The 16,876-nt window shown below is 37.9% G+C and overlaps 2 protein-coding genes across 2 annotated transcripts; one reads left to right on the top strand and one right to left on the bottom strand.

The window, feature by feature from the left end:
- Window positions 1-2,256: 2,256 nt before the first annotated feature.
- Window positions 2,257-3,900, bottom strand: LOC107598316 (uncharacterized). The gene is made up of 3 exons (XM_016289617.1): window positions 3,829-3,900; window positions 3,339-3,490; window positions 2,257-2,796 (listed from the first exon to the last, which is right to left on the bottom strand). The coding sequence occupies exons 1-3, from the start codon at window positions 3,884-3,886 to the stop codon at window positions 2,338-2,340; spliced, it is 669 nt and encodes a 222-aa protein (XP_016145103.1). The 5' UTR covers window positions 3,887-3,900; the 3' UTR covers window positions 2,257-2,337.
- Window positions 3,901-4,478: 578 nt separating this feature from the next.
- On the top strand, window positions 4,479-13,736 carry LOC107598017 (serine/threonine-protein kinase TAO3-like). Its single transcript, XM_016289259.1, has 9 exons — window positions 4,479-4,519; window positions 6,175-6,463; window positions 7,681-7,917; window positions 8,562-8,690; window positions 8,908-9,111; window positions 9,886-10,125; window positions 10,273-10,485; window positions 12,671-12,853; window positions 12,997-13,736. The coding sequence occupies exons 1-9, from the start codon at window positions 4,479-4,481 to the stop codon at window positions 13,156-13,158; spliced, it is 1,698 nt and encodes a 565-aa protein (XP_016144745.1). The 3' UTR covers window positions 13,159-13,736.
- Window positions 13,737-16,876: the final 3,140 nt, after the last annotated feature.

Genomic DNA, 16,876 nt, shown 5'->3' with positions numbered 1-16,876 from the left:
AAATCAGTGGTTAAGTTGTATTTACAACACTGTTCCAGAACAGTTCAAACCAAATATTCAGATGTGTGCAGCGCATTTTATGGAGGACGAGGACTGTTTCCTGGGAGAGTAGCCTACAATGCCGGTGTTCTGGTGAATTCAGTTCCCCTGTTTTCTCTTCGGCGCGCATGCTGACCCTATACAGACTATGATGCTGACAAATAATACTGACTCACAACCTGTAAGTACGTTTTCATATTTAAAGGATTTGCCACTGACAATTCAAACGTGAGTTTTGAGCAGTGTAGAGTAGCGCTTGTTGTTTGTCGTTTCTCCGATCACAAATGCAGACATGGTTTTATGTTTACGTGGCGCGATGCAATGCAACGCGTAAAAAGACAGTATAAGTCATTAATAATAAGTAATTTTGTCCCCACTGGATGCAACAAATGCCTCGTTTATAATGGGTTTTAATGTTTTTGTCTCGTTGCTCCGGCCGGGACAAGGCATCACAGTATGGTAAGGGGTGTAACATTTCCGTCACACGCTTGAGGTATTCGGCCAATCACAACGCACTGGATAGCTGGCCAATCAGAGCACACCTCGCTTTTGCGTTTCAGAAAGGTGGGGCATAGAGGAGAAACAATAATGTTCAGTATGTGGAAAATAATGTGTTTTTTTAACCTTAAACCGCATAAACACATTTCATTACACCAAATACACAAAATAATGTTATTTTTTAGCAATGTCATATGACCCCTTTAAAATGGTAATTTGAAAAATACTTTATAATAAAAATCTTTATATTAAATAGCTTTTTATTAAAACAATATAGTGAATGACAATCGTCTGTGGTCTCCCAGTGGTTTACATTATGTACAGTTTAGCTTTTTTTCTTCTTTTTTCCCCATTTGTTTTTCAATTTTTTCCCCATTATTTTCAACTTTTTTTGTCTTGCATTAATGAAATTTCTGCAGCATTCATTGGCACTTTTTTCTTTTTGTGCTGATAAAGCATTTTTTTTTTCTTGTCCCTGTTTTTCCTGAAAAACGTTGCCATGCACAACTTGACCTATAATGAATCTTCCTACTTCTATTTCCACAGAAGCGTGTGACTAGGGCAAAGTGCCTGAGATGGCAATTTTTTTTTTACTGAAATCACCCACTCGCAACATCTAATTAATAAATCAGACAAAACATTTACCATTAATTATTGATACCATGTGTCCTAGGTGGTTATGTAGTTTTGCATGTTGTTTGGTGTGATTTGGCGCTATGATATTACTATTGTGACATGACTGTTATATAATATGCGCTATGATTTTGTTGTTATTTAAAGTGTCAGCAATATACTAAATGGAAAGAAAGGAAGAAGCACTTTTGAATGTCCATGTGTGCAACTTTGCGACATTTGTACACAGTGTAAGAACAAGAACAGACATTTATTTTTGTTTTGTTTATTTTGAAGGTAGGAATGCAAAGTAATTTACATCATGACATACTGTACATACTGGGTTCATATAAATAAGTATCAAAATATATACATACATTCAAAATCATGACATTCACAGAAAGCATTCATGAAATGTACAGACCACAGTCTGTTAATTATAAGGGGAATGGCTTGAGATTCACTCACATGGACACAAACACACACTCGTACCTTGTGACAGGAGAGACGGCTAGCCAGTTTTTTTCCCCTTTCTGATGTGGTGAAATGAATGCGTCATTATGGGCTGATATCAGTCTCTTGCACTTCCTGTCTTCTAAAATGTTCTCAACTGAAGGCGATGTCTCAGACATATAGATTTTACTAGATTCTTTAGGTCATGCTATAGACGTTAGCATTGACCACAAAAGCCAATATGGCTAACGTGTGACATCACAGTTAATCACTGCAAATTTCTTTGTAATCAAAACAATTGCCTGTGATGACATATATAACATCATAGAGTGTTGTTAGGAAATCCTGAGTAACTAGAGTGGTTTTGAGCCTTCTTTCTTGCAGGGCAAAAAGCAACACATGTAGTCATACTGTATACAGTTTTGTTGACAGCTGTTGCTCTATAACTAAATCAAATTAAAATATTTTTTACTGTCAAATAATTCAAGGAACCACAACAGTCTATGACAGCCAAATAACATTATCCACTCTTGTCCATTTGAAAAAAAAAAACTATTAGTATAACTTTTTGTCCACATACAGTATATGGATATGACAGGTAGGACAAAAATAAATTATATTAATAAATATATCAACAAAAACATACTCTGGGCATCTCTTCAACAGTTATAGATGTACAAAAATAAATATTAATAAATTACGTCAATATTGTTTTATGCCACAGAACAGAGTTCATCAAGAACCATTTTTGGTCCTCTTTCTGCACATTTTCCCCTTAAGAGACTTCTGTTCTTGAACTGCTTGACTAAGGAGCTCCTGAAGCCGAGACAGAACAATGCATCCATAGGCTTTCTGCTGGAAAATATTTTGCGCAGGGGGAACTCCCGTTGGCCTTTCAGCTGGCTCAGGAATGGGTATATTTGGCTGCAGGATTTGTAAGATACAGTTCACCCTCAGAGCAATGTGGCGAACATGTGTAATCATACTGTGAAGCCCCTCCACCACAGGGTTTGTTGGAGGATTTAAGTCTTTCTGCTGCTCCATCACTGTCTTCATGTGCGGAAGAAACTCTTTCAGGTGGGTATAAACACTCAAGATGCGCTCCGACATGGTCTGGCCAGAGATGGTTGATACTGGAACATTGTCCATTTGCATATCACAGATCAGGTCTGCAGAATCTCCTTGACTGGCTTTCTGAATGAGAGGAGACAAGAGTCTATAAGAACCCTGGTTCTTATCAATCGATCTTGATTTTAGTTGTTTTGTCTTATGATGAATCTTTTTAAGTAATCTTGAGGCCCCCCAGTGGGCCTGGTTAAGAACCAGTGGCCTAGACAGAAACTGATTCTTGAAAATAAACCTACTCTGTGACACCATAGCCCTATTCAGTGTCATGACTGTCTTTTGCATAACCCATATTTAACTATTCATCTGAAAGAGTCATTTCCACATTTGATGTCTATTCATGTACAGTATATACTGTCAAAGAGCTAAATTTACAGTTCCCACATATTCCCACCCACTCTCAAAACAGCCCAGTTTTGTCAATGGAAGGAATCACCTCACTGTATGTGGAATCCACCCAAGCAACTGTTGACCATATTAGGCTCACATTGTCAGAGCATCTCTTCTTTGTTGTACCAATCACAACTGATATAGGACCACTGACGTAAACGTCCTTTGCAAGGTTAACAATTATACTTTCAAAAAAGAAACTATAGAAAGAGAGTACTTACATATGTTTCTAAGAGCTCTGCTGTCCTTTTGCTCATCAACCTAGTGAGCTTCAGACTACGGTGAAGAAGCTGGGTGCAGTTCTCATTCTTGCATGACATTGTTGGATGCACAAACTCAACAGCAATCAAGATGAGGATAGGGAGGATTATTCCTGAATAATAATACAAATTTTTAATTAAAGTCATGTTCAGCAAAACATATTCCTTTTTTTCTGTTGACCCTTTAACAGATGTAGTAGTAGATCTTTAGCTTCACATTCACTGCTGTCAGAATGACCAGATGTCCATCTTATGAGTGCACATATATATAATTGGTATACATGTAAAGAGATCACATGCAACATACTTTAACAAATATGCATGTTTTGTTTATGTATATTGTAATTGGGTTATTAATCAAATCACAGCATTAACAATGTTCCATGTCTGACCATTGTTAAGCATGCCTGTAAGCATATTGTTATGTGTGCAGTGTAGATGTAATACTTACTGAATTTTGCTTGTGATCTCTGAGATAGGCAGACCATGTTCCTAACATGACAATTCATTCTCCGTTCACAGACAAAGTTTCAAACTGGTCATGATCACAACTCTGAAAAAGTTTTTAAAGACTGAAACCACACATTTGTCATTGGAAGGAAATGACGCGGCCAGCTTTCTGAGGCAACAAGAGTTCCCAGAATTTTTTTTCTTTTTGCGTCTTCATTATCACATGTACTATGTGTAATGTTCCCTCCTTCTTTAGTTGCCACCCAGTTTTTGTGTGGCTGTATCTCCTTACGTGATGTAGAGTCTGGATAGGTTGAGCAATCATGTCTATTTGTCATAGCTAATTTACATTTAATGTCATTTACATTTAATTACTCTTACCTCTCATATCTTAAAAAGATTTTTATGTTGCACAATGCTACGTGTATTTGGGATAACATTAAATAAGCAGAATACTTTTATTTATTAACATTTTTATGCAAGTATACCCTTGGATTTTGAGATCAGTCTTTTCTGACATTACATTGTGTTTATCATCGTGTTCAGTCGATAACATTGCTCTAAATTTGTCAAAACCATGCCAAAAACAACAAAAATTAGAAAAGGAACCACCATCCAGCACAGCGCTCATCCACCCTTGCTCTGAACTCTATGCCTGTTGGTTCAACAGGAAGTGGCCTTGTAATAGGAAGGTAGTTTCTCAACACTAGATTTTCACTGATACCTTTCGATCTTTTGACGTAAAAGCACAAAGTTGGGAAATTCAGCCACCTATGAAGTTCAGACCAGGAAGGAAGATGACAAAGACTTTGTTGTGCTTTGATTTGCTGTCACTTTTATTCAACTTTTGTGTGATGCAATTGCATTTTTGTAGCATGCAGAATGACTAAAGTGGACAAAAACATGCATCTGATGTTAACTGAGCTAAGCTTTATTTTGAATCTTTATGACTCAGGCCTACAAGGGAATCCCTAGAGCCATATATTTAGAACTTGCACAAATTTACTATAGTCCCCCAATTAAAGGCTGATCTCACAGCCACATCTGTAAAAATATATTTGTATGTTGCTTAGGCAAATAAATGTAATTTCTTGGGTAAGAAGTCTGTTGTTTCTGCATAAGTGTGACACTGATGTGGTAAAAGTCACAGGGGAAATCAGTGTCTTCTCAGCAAAACACAGGTAATTGTAGTTCAATACCTGGTACTTTCCACAACTCTTACAAAAAACAAACAAACATGCACTATAGGTAAAGTGTCGTGCAGAGGAGAAACTGGAAGTGCTGGATTTGCCCTTTTATGCTGACTGTGGTCACTTTCCCCTGCATTGGTATTGTTGTTTTAACATCCTAGGGTTTGGATGTGGGTGTGGCAGCCCAGTCTTGAGAACAGTATAGGGCCACTTTCTATCAAGACACCCCCCCTTCTAATGAACTCCCCTTCTAATCAACTCCAGCCAACTCTTTGGAAGTGAGACTGTGTAAATTCAGCAGTATTCGTGCAGACAGGTTTGCTTTTCTATTAGGGACAAAAAAGATCAAAAACAATTTTTCTTCACCTCTAAACCACACAGGAAATGCTTTACTTGACAGTCTTAGGAAATCCCCCAGTCTCCTTCAAGTATTTCTCATAATTACCTATTTAGGCTTTTCACCTCAAAAAATTACGTAGAATCTATAATGATAATTTGTAACAAGGGAGCATATAGCTCTCTTACTATTCAATGAGGGGAATCTTGATATTGTGTAAGAACTGTAAAAACATAACAACAGTTGTCATGTTATCGATATGTGTGTTTAAAAGTGCAACCATTAAAGTTTAGGTAGTTCTAATTGTGTGTTAATTGAGACATTTTGCTGAAATTTACAGTATAAAATGTATGAACGAAAAAAGTATTAAATGTATGAATGAAATGTAAATGAGAGGTTATATTATATTTTAGTATTATAGCCTATGTGTGTAAAATAGCCTAGCTTCCAGAAGACAGAAAAGACACTACTTATGAGTGCATCACAATTCTCAAAGGTAGCCTACTATTGTTTTCTTTACGTGTAAAACTTGTTTAAATTAGCACAAAAATCACAAAGTGCACTTTCTAGGGCGTAGCGTTGGAAACGTTAAAAGTTTAAGATGCGCACACGTTCTTTCCGCTGATTGCTAGGGTTAGGCATTGCGTAACTCACTCTATCCCACCGGATCTGTTTGCTTCCTCCTCCTCCTCCTCCTTCCTCTCAGGAAGTGCAGCCGCTAGTCTGAAGAGAGGCTCCGGACTCCCTCTCTCGCCGTACCGAGCGTCATCCATCGCGATGCCCGTAAGCGACACACGCCAGTAACAGATGAAGGCTGAAGAGGATGCGCTGGAAGCAGCAGGCTGTATGCGGGCAGCAGGGAGACGCAGCGGCATCATCCTCATCCTCATCCTCAGCATCAGCAGCAGCAGGGCGCTCGGTTAGCGCCCACCCCCACTCACTTCGTCTTTTCCTCCCCCCTGCAGAAGCATGCTTGCGTGAGGGATGAGGCTGGAGACAGGGACTTCAGGCCAGAGCTGCGGCCTTCTTCTTTTCACAAGAGCCGGGCTCGCCATCGTCGCAGCAGCAGCATCCGCCAACGCTTTGCCATCATCACACCAGCATCTTTGGTAGGCAGCCTATCTCTCCTCTTCCGCTCGCCGTTTTTGCATAAGAAATGCAGGCCTGCCATGGTCATCCACTCAACCTCACATCAGTAGCCATGGCAACCACATCCCGTTAATAAGCCCCCCCCCCCATGTCTTTCTGTCTCCGGAGCGCAGGCTTATTTTACGCTTCATTTTTGTTGTAGTAAAGATGTTCATTTTGCTGGGATTCGGAGCTCTTTTCTGGAGCTGTACATGATGTACAGTGTTTTTTCTCTCTCTCCACATATATAGATCCTTTGTAGAATGCAAACTAAGTCAGACGTTTTCACACACATATATAGAGTGAGAGAGTATCAGTTCATCATTAAAAACAGCATATTTGCTTTCATATTTGCATTTTGATTCAGTCAGTACCACTATTATAGCCATTATATTTAACTCAGGCACAGTGCGTTCAACCCATCAAGATGAAACTGATTAGCTATGAAATTATATTATTCTTCAATGTAAAATGAACTGAAGCTAAATGCTAATAGTAAAAGGCAAAATAGATGCCTGTGGTAAAAATAACGAGGTCTTCCCCATTTGTGAGATCTACCCTGACATGGCCTCTGTTGATGTTTAATACCTATTTTGCTCATGTATAAGGCAGGCTTCATAATATCTAGCTGACATGTGCTGAAATTTAACATCTTAAATGATTTTACTATTTTATTTATTTTTTTGAAAATCTGTATGCAAGCAGTTTTTATGATCTCATATTGAATGAATATTTTTAATTTCTAAATGAATTTGCCACACCACAGGATCCTTTATAATGAACCAATCATAATTCTAATATGATTATAGTGAAACACCAAACAGGGAAATCACAATGTATAGTTTACTTTTCTTTATGCATGCTTATCAATTTTAACCTAATATTTTGATATTGATAAACACATTATGCATAACTTTTCATTTATAAAACGGATAGTTCTGGTCCTTGATTCTGATTGGATGATTGTACATATTTGTACATCTTGAAAATTCTGAATAAATCATCATTTTAGAGAAATGACAAGAAAGTCACTTACTTTATGGAAATGGTCATTTTAAGGTTAACGTAAACTTGTAACTTACGGTTATCTAAAGATCTTACAAATCATGGTTTAAAAGACGAAAAGAAAAAATAAACTTTCATTTTCTTGCTTGCCTTACCTGACCTTTGACCCCCCCAACACACTGTGTGTTTGCAGGTCAGTGAGCAGATCCAGGAGCATGAGCAGGAAGTTGTGCGGCGAGAGCAGATGTCAGGGTATAAGCGCATGCAGCGGCAGCACCAGAAGCAGCTGATCGTCCTGGAGAACAGGCTAAAGGCCGAGATGGATGAGCACAAGCTCCGGCTGCAGAAGGAAGTGGAGACCCAGGCCAATAACACCTACATTGAATTGGAGCGGCTGGCCAAGAAGCAAGCTGCACAACTGGACAAGGAGGTGTGTGCTCCTACTTTACACTTTGTGGACAGGGTCATAAAAAAAGTTTAAAAGATGTCACATTTTTGTCTGCAAGTCGATATAGTGAACAAACCATGGGGTCCAGAGGCTGAAGACTACATTAAAAATCTAATTTCAACTTGGAAATAAACAGAAAGTTTTAACATTTTAACATTTTGACAAATGTTGTTATGAATGAAAGTTTTTATGAAATATTTAACTGTTTCCAGTATTTAGTATTATCAAATAAGAACATTTGTGACATTAATCACATGAACTCCTTTGTACAGGCAGTCAGATGTTCTTGCTTCCGTCTCAAATCTTGTTGGAGAACATGAACATAAGGTTTACACAAACCTGTGCAGCTTGAGCACTGCTGTGATTTAAACAAAAGATGAAAGAAGTTCTGCAGTTCAAATGCATTTTCATAATTTGTAGTAATTAAAATAAATACAGATTTTCACAAGTAGCGTTAGAATGATAAGTGGATTTTAATGAAATTACTCAAATCACTGTGATGACAAAATAATGCTAGTTTAGTAATGCATAGCTAACCATAGTGAAATTTTGTGATACTTATCCTCCTTTGGGCCTAGATGATTAATTTGTAAGTGGTTAACATTATTTCTTTTGTCTCTCAAAAGATGAAAGCCTCGGCAGCTGAAGAAAAAAGAATCCAGCAACAGATCTTGGTCCAGCAGAAGAAGGAACTGACCACCTTCTTGGACACACAGAAAAAGCAGTACAGACTATGCAGAGAAAGAATGAAAGAGGTGAGATCAGGACAGTCAATGAATTCACAGAACACAGTACAAACCCAGGACAGCTTTTTATGTAGGGGCCCCACTTCAGGGCCAAATGAGAATTTTTAGTGGGCCTTCGTTGTCACAGGGTCCTTAACAACATCAGACTAATTGTTTCATATTACCTATAAATGGCTATATTCTATTTTTGCAGTAAAAATCATCTAATTTGTTCTACATACAATAGGAAATGAATGAAGACTCCGATACACCAAAAGAGGAGAAACAGGAGCGCTTGTCTCGGCATAAGGAAACAATGCAGCGCTCCCAGGCTGAGGAGGAGGCCCAGCTGTTGAACCAGCAAAGACTGGTTTACGAAAGGAGCTGCCGTGCTCTAAAAAGAAGAAGCCTTATAAAGAAGCACGAGTTTGAACAGGAGCAAATGCGGGAGGCAAGAAATAATATGAGTCACAGCAAAGAATGTCTCAAGCACATTGTTTTGTTCTTTTGAATTTTGAGGTTTCATTTAGACATCTGACTGATATTCAGGTTATTGTTTGAAGAAAAATATACATATTTATACTTCTGTTCAAAGGTTTGGGTGTATGTTATTTGTATTCATGTTATTTGAAAAGAACAGTTTTCTATTTTAATATATTTAAAATGTAATTGATTCCTGTGGTGGCAAGGCTGAATTTTCAGCAGCCATTGCTCCAGTCTTCGGTGTCACATGATCCTTCAGAAATCATTCTAATATGCTCATTTGGTGCTTAAGTAACATTTCTTATTATTGTCAATATTGAAAACAGTTGTGCTGCTTCAAATGTTTGTGGATCTACGTTTTTGTGGAATATTTTCTCAGGATTCATAAATGAACGGAAAGTTAAACAGAACAGCATTTATTTGAAACAAATCTTTTGTGACAATGTTAAAGTCTTTACTGTTACTTTGAAGTAATTTAATGCATCCTTGCTGAACAAAAGTATTAATTTCTTACAAAATCTTACAGACTCCAAACTGTTGAAAGGTACAGTAGTGTGTGTATATAATATATATAGTGAAATATGGTGTTGATCACAGTATCTTCTGCTATTTCGAGTCTGAAATCACAAAATCACAAAAAAACCTAACTAAGACAAAGTTCTTTTTAAAAACCTTATCCTTTTTTGGTGTTGTACAAACTTTTTAAATATTAATCATTAATTACTTGCTCTTTGTGTTAAAGGAGCTTAACAAGAAGAAGACACAAAAGGAAATGGAGCATGCATTGATGATCAGGCAGGATGAGTCCACCCAAGAGCTGGAACAGCGGCAACTACAAACCTTACAAAGGCTACGCTTTGAGCTGATGCGCCACCAGCATCAAACTGAGTTGGAGAACCAGGAGGAGTACAACAGTCGACGCCAGAGGGAGCTACACAGGAAGCATGCGCTGGAACGCCGACAGCAGCCCAGGAACCTTAAGGTAAACTGCACAAAATGTAATGATAGGTAGAACTAACAAAAAATATAAAGGAAGGAAAATGGACACGGAAGAGAGATAACAATAGAAAAGCCAAAAGCATAATTGCATTTAGCCTTTGTATGATGCATTAATCTCCTCTCATTATAGACATTGGAAATGCAGATCAAAAAGCAATTCCAAGATACGTGTAAGGTGCAAAACAAGCAGTACAAAGCTCTGAGGAACCATCAGCTGGAGATCTCCCCGAAGAGTGACCACAAAGCCATCCTGAAGTCTCTGAAGGAGGAACAGACCCGCAAGCTCGCACAGCTGGCAGAACAATATGAGCAAAGCATTAATGAGATGATGGCCTCTCAATCGGTAAAGTACACAGTCACCAGAGGAAAACAACCCTTTAATGGTGAAACCACACATTTTGTACTTGTATCGTAGGTTATCAACCTGAATCTTAGACCCTTTGCCTGATAAATGTGTTGTAACGTACAGTACTCACTGAGTAAGTTAGTTTAGGGTTTACACACACACACACACACACAAAAAAACTTTGTGTTTCCATGTTTTATGGGGACATTCCATACGCGTAAGAGTACAACAGTCGACGCCAGAGGGAGCTACACAGGAAGCATGCGCTGGAACGCCGACAGCAGCCCAGGAACCTTAAGGTAAACTGCACAAAATGTAATGATAGGTAGAACTAACAAAAAATATAAAGGAAGGAAAATGGACACGGAAGAGAGATAACAATAGAAAAGCCAAAAGCATAATTGCATTTAGCCTTTGTATGATGCATTAATCTCCTCTCATTATAGACATTGGAAATGCAGATCAAAAAGCAATTCCAAGATACGTGTAAGGTGCAAAACAAGCAGTACAAAGCTCTGAGGAACCATCAGCTGGAGATCTCCCCGAAGAGTGACCACAAAGCCATCCTGAAGTCTCTGAAGGAGGAACAGACCCGCAAGCTCGCACAGCTGGCAGAACAATATGAGCAAAGCATTAATGAGATGATGGCCTCTCAATCGGTAAAGTACACGGTCACCAGAGGAAAACAACCCTTTAATGGTGAAACCACACATTTTGTACTTGTATCGTAGGTTATCAACCTGAATCTTAGACCCTTTGCCTGATAAATGTGTTGTAACGTACAGTACTCACTGAGTAAGTTAGTTTAGGGTTTACACACACACACACACACACACACAAAAACTTTGTGTTTCCATGAAGGAGGAACAGACCCGCAAGCTCGCACAGCTGGCAGAACAATATGAGCAAAGCATTAATGAGATGATGGCCTCTCAATCGGTAAAGTACACAGTCACCAGAGGAAAACAACCCTTTAATGGTGAAACCACACATTTTGTACTTGTATCGTAGGTTATCAACCTGAATCTTAGACCCTTTGCCTGATAAATGTGTTGTAACGTACAGTACTCACTGAGTAAGTTAGTTTAGGGTTTACACACACACACACACACACAAAAAAACTTTGTGTTTCCATGTTTTATGGGGACATTCCATAGGCGTAATGGGTTTTAAACTGTACAAACTGTATTTTCTATCGCCCAACACCAACTCTACACCTAAACCTACACCCCGTACAGGAAACTTTCTATACTTTTAAAAGAAACTTAATTCTGTGTGATTTATAAGCCTCATGGGGACCTAAAAAATGATATTTGGTAGGGTGACCATACGTGCCATTTTCCCAGGACACGTCCTGGCCAGGATTTCTATATTGCCTAAAATATAACAACAAAGCCAAAACCTAGATATTTTAGGCAATATAGAAATCCTGGCCAGGACGCGTCCTGGGAAAATGGCACGTATGGTCACCCTAATATTTGGTCCCATAATGTGATAAATATCAGGTATACACACACACACACACACACACACACACACACACACACAAATGAGAAATGGCTTCTTTGGAAATGGAGAGAACCTAATACAATAGAGATTGTTTTCATATACAGTCAGATGGTCTTTTCTCACATTTCTCTTAGTCTTACCATTTGAGACTAGAGAAACATTTGAAAAGGCAGCTACTGGCCAAGACCGTTTGCGAGGTTTCCATCTAGTGGCTATAGTGGGAAATAAATTTCCAAAATCAAGCCAAAAATTCTACTTGCATGACCAGTTTTCCAAATGAAAACTGATCTTATTGTTAAGTGTTATATTGCATATGTTATATTGTTATATCGGCAATATTGTTTTTATCCACTACTGACTACTATAGAAGATGATTCATCACTCAATACAATATAAGATATACTATTACAGTTTTTGTTGTTATTTTAAATTGGGCTTTATTTCTATATTTTCTGTTTACATTTAAATTTTTGTTAATGTTTTAGTAATTTTGTTGCATTTTAAAGGTTTTATTTATTTAGTTTTAGTTATTATAGTACTCTAGCTGAAAAAAGTTTTTAACAATTTTATTTCAGTTCATGTTTATTTTATTTCAAGTAATGAAAATGATTTTTTTAATGCAATAAACCCCATCAGTGTTTGAGAAAATAACTGCAGCATGAAATTCTCTCAGTTACGTTTAGATGAAGAGCAGGAGGCTGAATGTCAGGCTTTAAGGCAGCAGCTGCATCAGGAGATGGAGCTCCTCGATGCCTACCAGAACAAAACGAAGGCGCAGATGGAGGCCCAACATGAGCGTGAGATGCAGAAGTTGGAACAGAAGGCGTCCTTGCGCCGGGCTCACTTGGAACAGAAGGTGAGCTGTTTTATTATTTTTTTTTTTTTTTTACAGTAACTGTACCTCTGTAATTCATAGGATAGGTTTGCCCATAACTGGTCAAATAAATAAATCATACCTGAAATGCCTAGTAAACAGTCTGTCCACACCTCTGCCCACAGATTGAAGAAGAGCTGGCCTCACTTCATAAGGAACGAACTGAAAAAATCAAGCATTTATTTGAGCGTCAGGAGCGAGAACTGGATATGTTTGATATGGAGAGCGCGCGGCTAGGATTCGGTAGCTTGGCCTCATTTGACTTTCCCAAGGATGAGGACAGATGATCCAAGAGAGGTCAAAGGGACTGTTCAACACTGATGTCCTTGGACACATTGTGCCTGCACTGTCCCTGATTGTTGGATTTACCAAGATCACCCAAACAGTGACAATGCCGGATCAATATCTTATAACTCGTATCGGCTGTGAGAACTTCTCTGAGATTCTGAGAGGAGAAACTAAACAGCCACAGACACAAAAGTGGTTTGGTGATGCATAACTGAGCTCACAAACCAAGAAGAAATATCTAGACAAACTGACCTTTTCTCCATGCCATTGTCCCACTTTTGGTATTAAATTAGTTAATTCAGGATATTTTAGTACAAGAAAGCACTTTGATATGTTAAGTATGATGCCATCATGTAAGGTGGATATGAAGTGTGAAATGCCTTTGGCGTCATCAAAGGACATTGCGACTGTAGAATGTGTCCTGCGTCTTCACCGTGGCTATTAGCTGTTTTGTATGTATCGCAGAGAATGTGACAACTGTTGATGAAAACTTTACGCAGAAGCAGATTTTGAAGCAGTGTCTGATTTTAAAATATGGTGAATACATTAAGAGCATTTAATTAATTTCATATTGTGGAACCCATGCTTTATTTCTTTTTACTTAGAAAAAGGACAAAAAGAACAAAAAAACAAAAAATGTATTCATTGTTCAGTATCCTAAATGAATTGGCATTAGTTTTATCAGGATGTGGATTTATTACATTGAATCAGTTCTGTCAGAGTTACTGGTATTATTGCATGCACTTTAAAAGACAAATTCAGGTTGTGAAGTGGAGCATGAATCTGTCAGAGATTTTAGCCGTGTACAAATAAAAGTGGTCATAGCAGTTTTGTTTTCATGGCTATTGATACTGAACATAAGCTTTATCTTTGATATAAACACCCGCCAAATTGCCAAATGCCTTTAAGTTATGTTGATGAATGTTTTTGTTTTCCTTATTTTGCACAATTTGTTGAATTGTGTTTCATTCAATGTGGACTTATCACTGCTCTTGTACAGGGAAAATGTTGCAATTTGTGTTGTACAAATTTTATATAAATATTTGTATATGATAACCTAAATAGGGTTTACATATGTATCGATCAATCATTGCCAACAAAGATCTATGGAACTCTTGTTCAATGAAGGCAGAGGAATGCAAACTTATTTTTGTAAGTAAACTAGAAAGCAACTTATATTCTCGTGCATCGTGTGACAGCCTACATGTTTGGTGGAGCTATAATGTGAACACCTCTGTGTAACAGAGTTCATGGCTTGCTGTCATTTAAGAAAGACACCACTCCAGCAACTAGTAGAAGGGGTTCAGTTTGATTTTTATTTCACAACAACATGTACTTTATAGGCAAATTTGTGGTGTGTAATAAAACATACTTTGGGCCTGACCAACTATTATCTTTTATAAACTCTGACTTTTAACCTCATTATTCATGAGTGTCTCAAAATGTTTTATCATCGGGATATATCGGGATGGTTTCCTGTTACTGTCATTTAGCGCCTCTTCCCCCACAAAGCCAATGTTTAAACTGCCATGATGTTTTAACAAATAAACAATGACGTTTTGATCGGCTGACGCCATGCTGAGATACATTGAGCAAAAGTTACAGACTGATGCCAAGACTATTTATTTATTGTGGTTGCTGATGTTAATGAAACAAAAGATCTTCCTTTCTGTGTGTTTTCTAGTGCATACTGTTCAGTAGTTCTGTTCATTATGCCCTTAAGCAACTGTAAATATGATAAAAGATATTGTGTATTTGATACCCTATCTTCTCCATGTCAGTTCACACTTCACATCCTGGTCAGATAACCACCTTTGATTTGCTTTTTAGCACTTCTTCCTCTCTCACCTCAGCCCCTTTATGTAATATGTTTAGTGTACTATAGTTAAAGTTTGTTAGTTTGTAAATTTAAAAAACCTAGAAAATAAGGAAAACTGTAATAAAGAAGCTTCGCAGGCCTATTATTTATATTATGTCCACTTACAGGATTTGAAAAAATAATATGGGTAATTATGGGTAATATTTCATTATTAAGGTGTTTAACCACCATTTGCCTTTAATACAACTTCCAAAGTTCTATTCACACAACTTTTAAATAGTCTCCAGTAGAATGTTGTCTTTCAGAAAATCTGCTAATTGCTTTAGAGATGCTGAAGGAGAGAATCAGCTTCTTACTGTTCTCTCCAAAACTGCCCCCAGTGCTTTGATCATTTTCATGCCAGGTGATGTATCTGGCCAAGGCAGATGTTAAATTTCATCTTGATGGTCCAACTGTCCAGGTTTTATTAACTTTTTTTGCACTTAGTACTGGTGTCTGTGATTCAAGTTTTAGCAGTCGCAGCTTTGTCTTTGTGAAACTCACTGTGGTCGTTTTTTTTTTGGTGGAACTGAGGTCTACAGTGTGAATATTGAGATTTGCTGTCACTTTTGATGCAGTAGTTCTGTGTTATTTAGACACAGTCCGGTTTTCACACTATCCTTCTTTGCTGATGAAGTCTTCTCATGCTTTGTGATTATAATCATAATCGTAAAGATTGTTGTTCTTTAATCGCAAAAATGTTTTCCACTGCAGCCTACTCAAACGATATTAACCTCTCTTTATAACAATGGGTGTTCACGTTAATTAATCAAATATGCAGTTCCTTACAGACCGCCAACCTTATTGGTTCACTGATTACAGAAATAGAAATATTCAAACATTTTTAAAGAAACATTTAAAAGAACATTCAGACTGATTCAAGTGAAACTTATATTAACAAATACAAAATTAGAAGGGTCTTGTACATTTGCTTTTAAACTATTTTTAAAAAATCCAAATGTTAAATTGAACATACGGGGCACAGTATAACAAATGGCGATGTTTAGCCCAAGGGAGGACTAAGCTTAGCCCAGGAGTTTAGCAGTCTGGAAGTTGTCACACGTGAATCAGGTATGATGGGTTATTGAAGTTTCTCAATGCAATTACTCAGGTCAATTACTTCAGCTGCAATCGGACAGCATGTAGCTGCTAGTACTTTTCTCAGAGCTGGTCAGAATGAACTTATCACAGAGATTTCTGGGGTGGACTTCATATAGTCCTTTGACTGGTTGTATAGCCAACACTGTATAGAAATGAATAAATATGATTTAAAGTTTTATCCTTTAAGGAGTAGTAATGTTTCCAGACAGCGTTCAGATATTTGGATCGAGGATGCAGATTTTTGAGCCCCCCCCCCATTTCCCCCTGGCGGAAAGCAACTTTGTCCTTCCACTAGATATGGTTGCAAAAGCGTGTCCTTCCACTAGATATGGTTGCAAGCGAGTAAATTTTGCCATGCACCCTTGGTCGCCGTGATTTTGCCAAGTAAGACATGTTCCTGGATCAACATCTTTTGTTGATCCTGGATCAACATTACTGTCCAAAATATAGACGAAACCCAATCCCTACCCCTAAACCTAACCCTACCCATAATTTATTTCTAAGATCAGTGGGAAGTGATAGCTGATAAACAAGGGTGTAGAAGCACCTAACCCTGATTATAAGCCTAAAACAGATATTTCCTGAAAAGTTATCCCTTAATTCTGATTGGTTAATTGGAATGTTGTTCCAGGATCAACAAGGATGTTGATCCAGGAACATGTTGTACTTGGTGAAATCACGGTCACCTTGCACCATTCCCCACAGTTACACTAGTTGACCACACGAGGGCGCAGGTTAAAGTTTCTACATTTTTTTTT

This window comes from Sinocyclocheilus grahami, unplaced genomic scaffold, assembly GCF_001515645.1.
Source record: "Sinocyclocheilus grahami isolate Dianchi unplaced genomic scaffold, SAMN03320097.WGS_v1.1 scaffold12.1, whole genome shotgun sequence".
NCBI classification, from domain to species: Eukaryota; Metazoa; Chordata; class Actinopteri; order Cypriniformes; family Cyprinidae; genus Sinocyclocheilus; species Sinocyclocheilus grahami.
The sequence above is the reverse complement of the archived record's forward strand: the minus strand, read 5'-3'. Positions and strand labels throughout refer to the sequence as shown.

Bases quoted from the DNA above. Each gene is read 5' to 3' on its own strand.
- LOC107598316 (XM_016289617.1), bottom strand. From the start codon at position 3,886: ATGAATTGTCATGTTAGGAACATGGTCTGCCTATCTCAGAGATCACAA. The intron at 3,491-3,828 runs GTAAGTATTACA...ATTATTATTCAG, and splicing joins GAGATCACAAGCAAAATTCA to GAATAATCCTCCCTATCCTC. The intron at 2,797-3,338 runs GTAAGTACTCTC...CCTCTCATTCAG, and splicing joins CAGAGCTCTTAGAAACATAT to AAAGCCAGTCAAGGAGATTC.
- LOC107598017 (XM_016289259.1), top strand. From the start codon at position 4,479: ATGCCTGTTGGTTCAACAGGAAGTGGCCTTGTAATAGGAAG. The intron at 4,520-6,174 runs GTAGTTTCTCAA...TGAAGGCTGAAG, and splicing joins AGTGGCCTTGTAATAGGAAG to AGGATGCGCTGGAAGCAGCA. The intron at 9,112-9,885 runs GCAAGAAATAAT...TTTGTGTTAAAG, and splicing joins AACAGGAGCAAATGCGGGAG to GAGCTTAACAAGAAGAAGAC.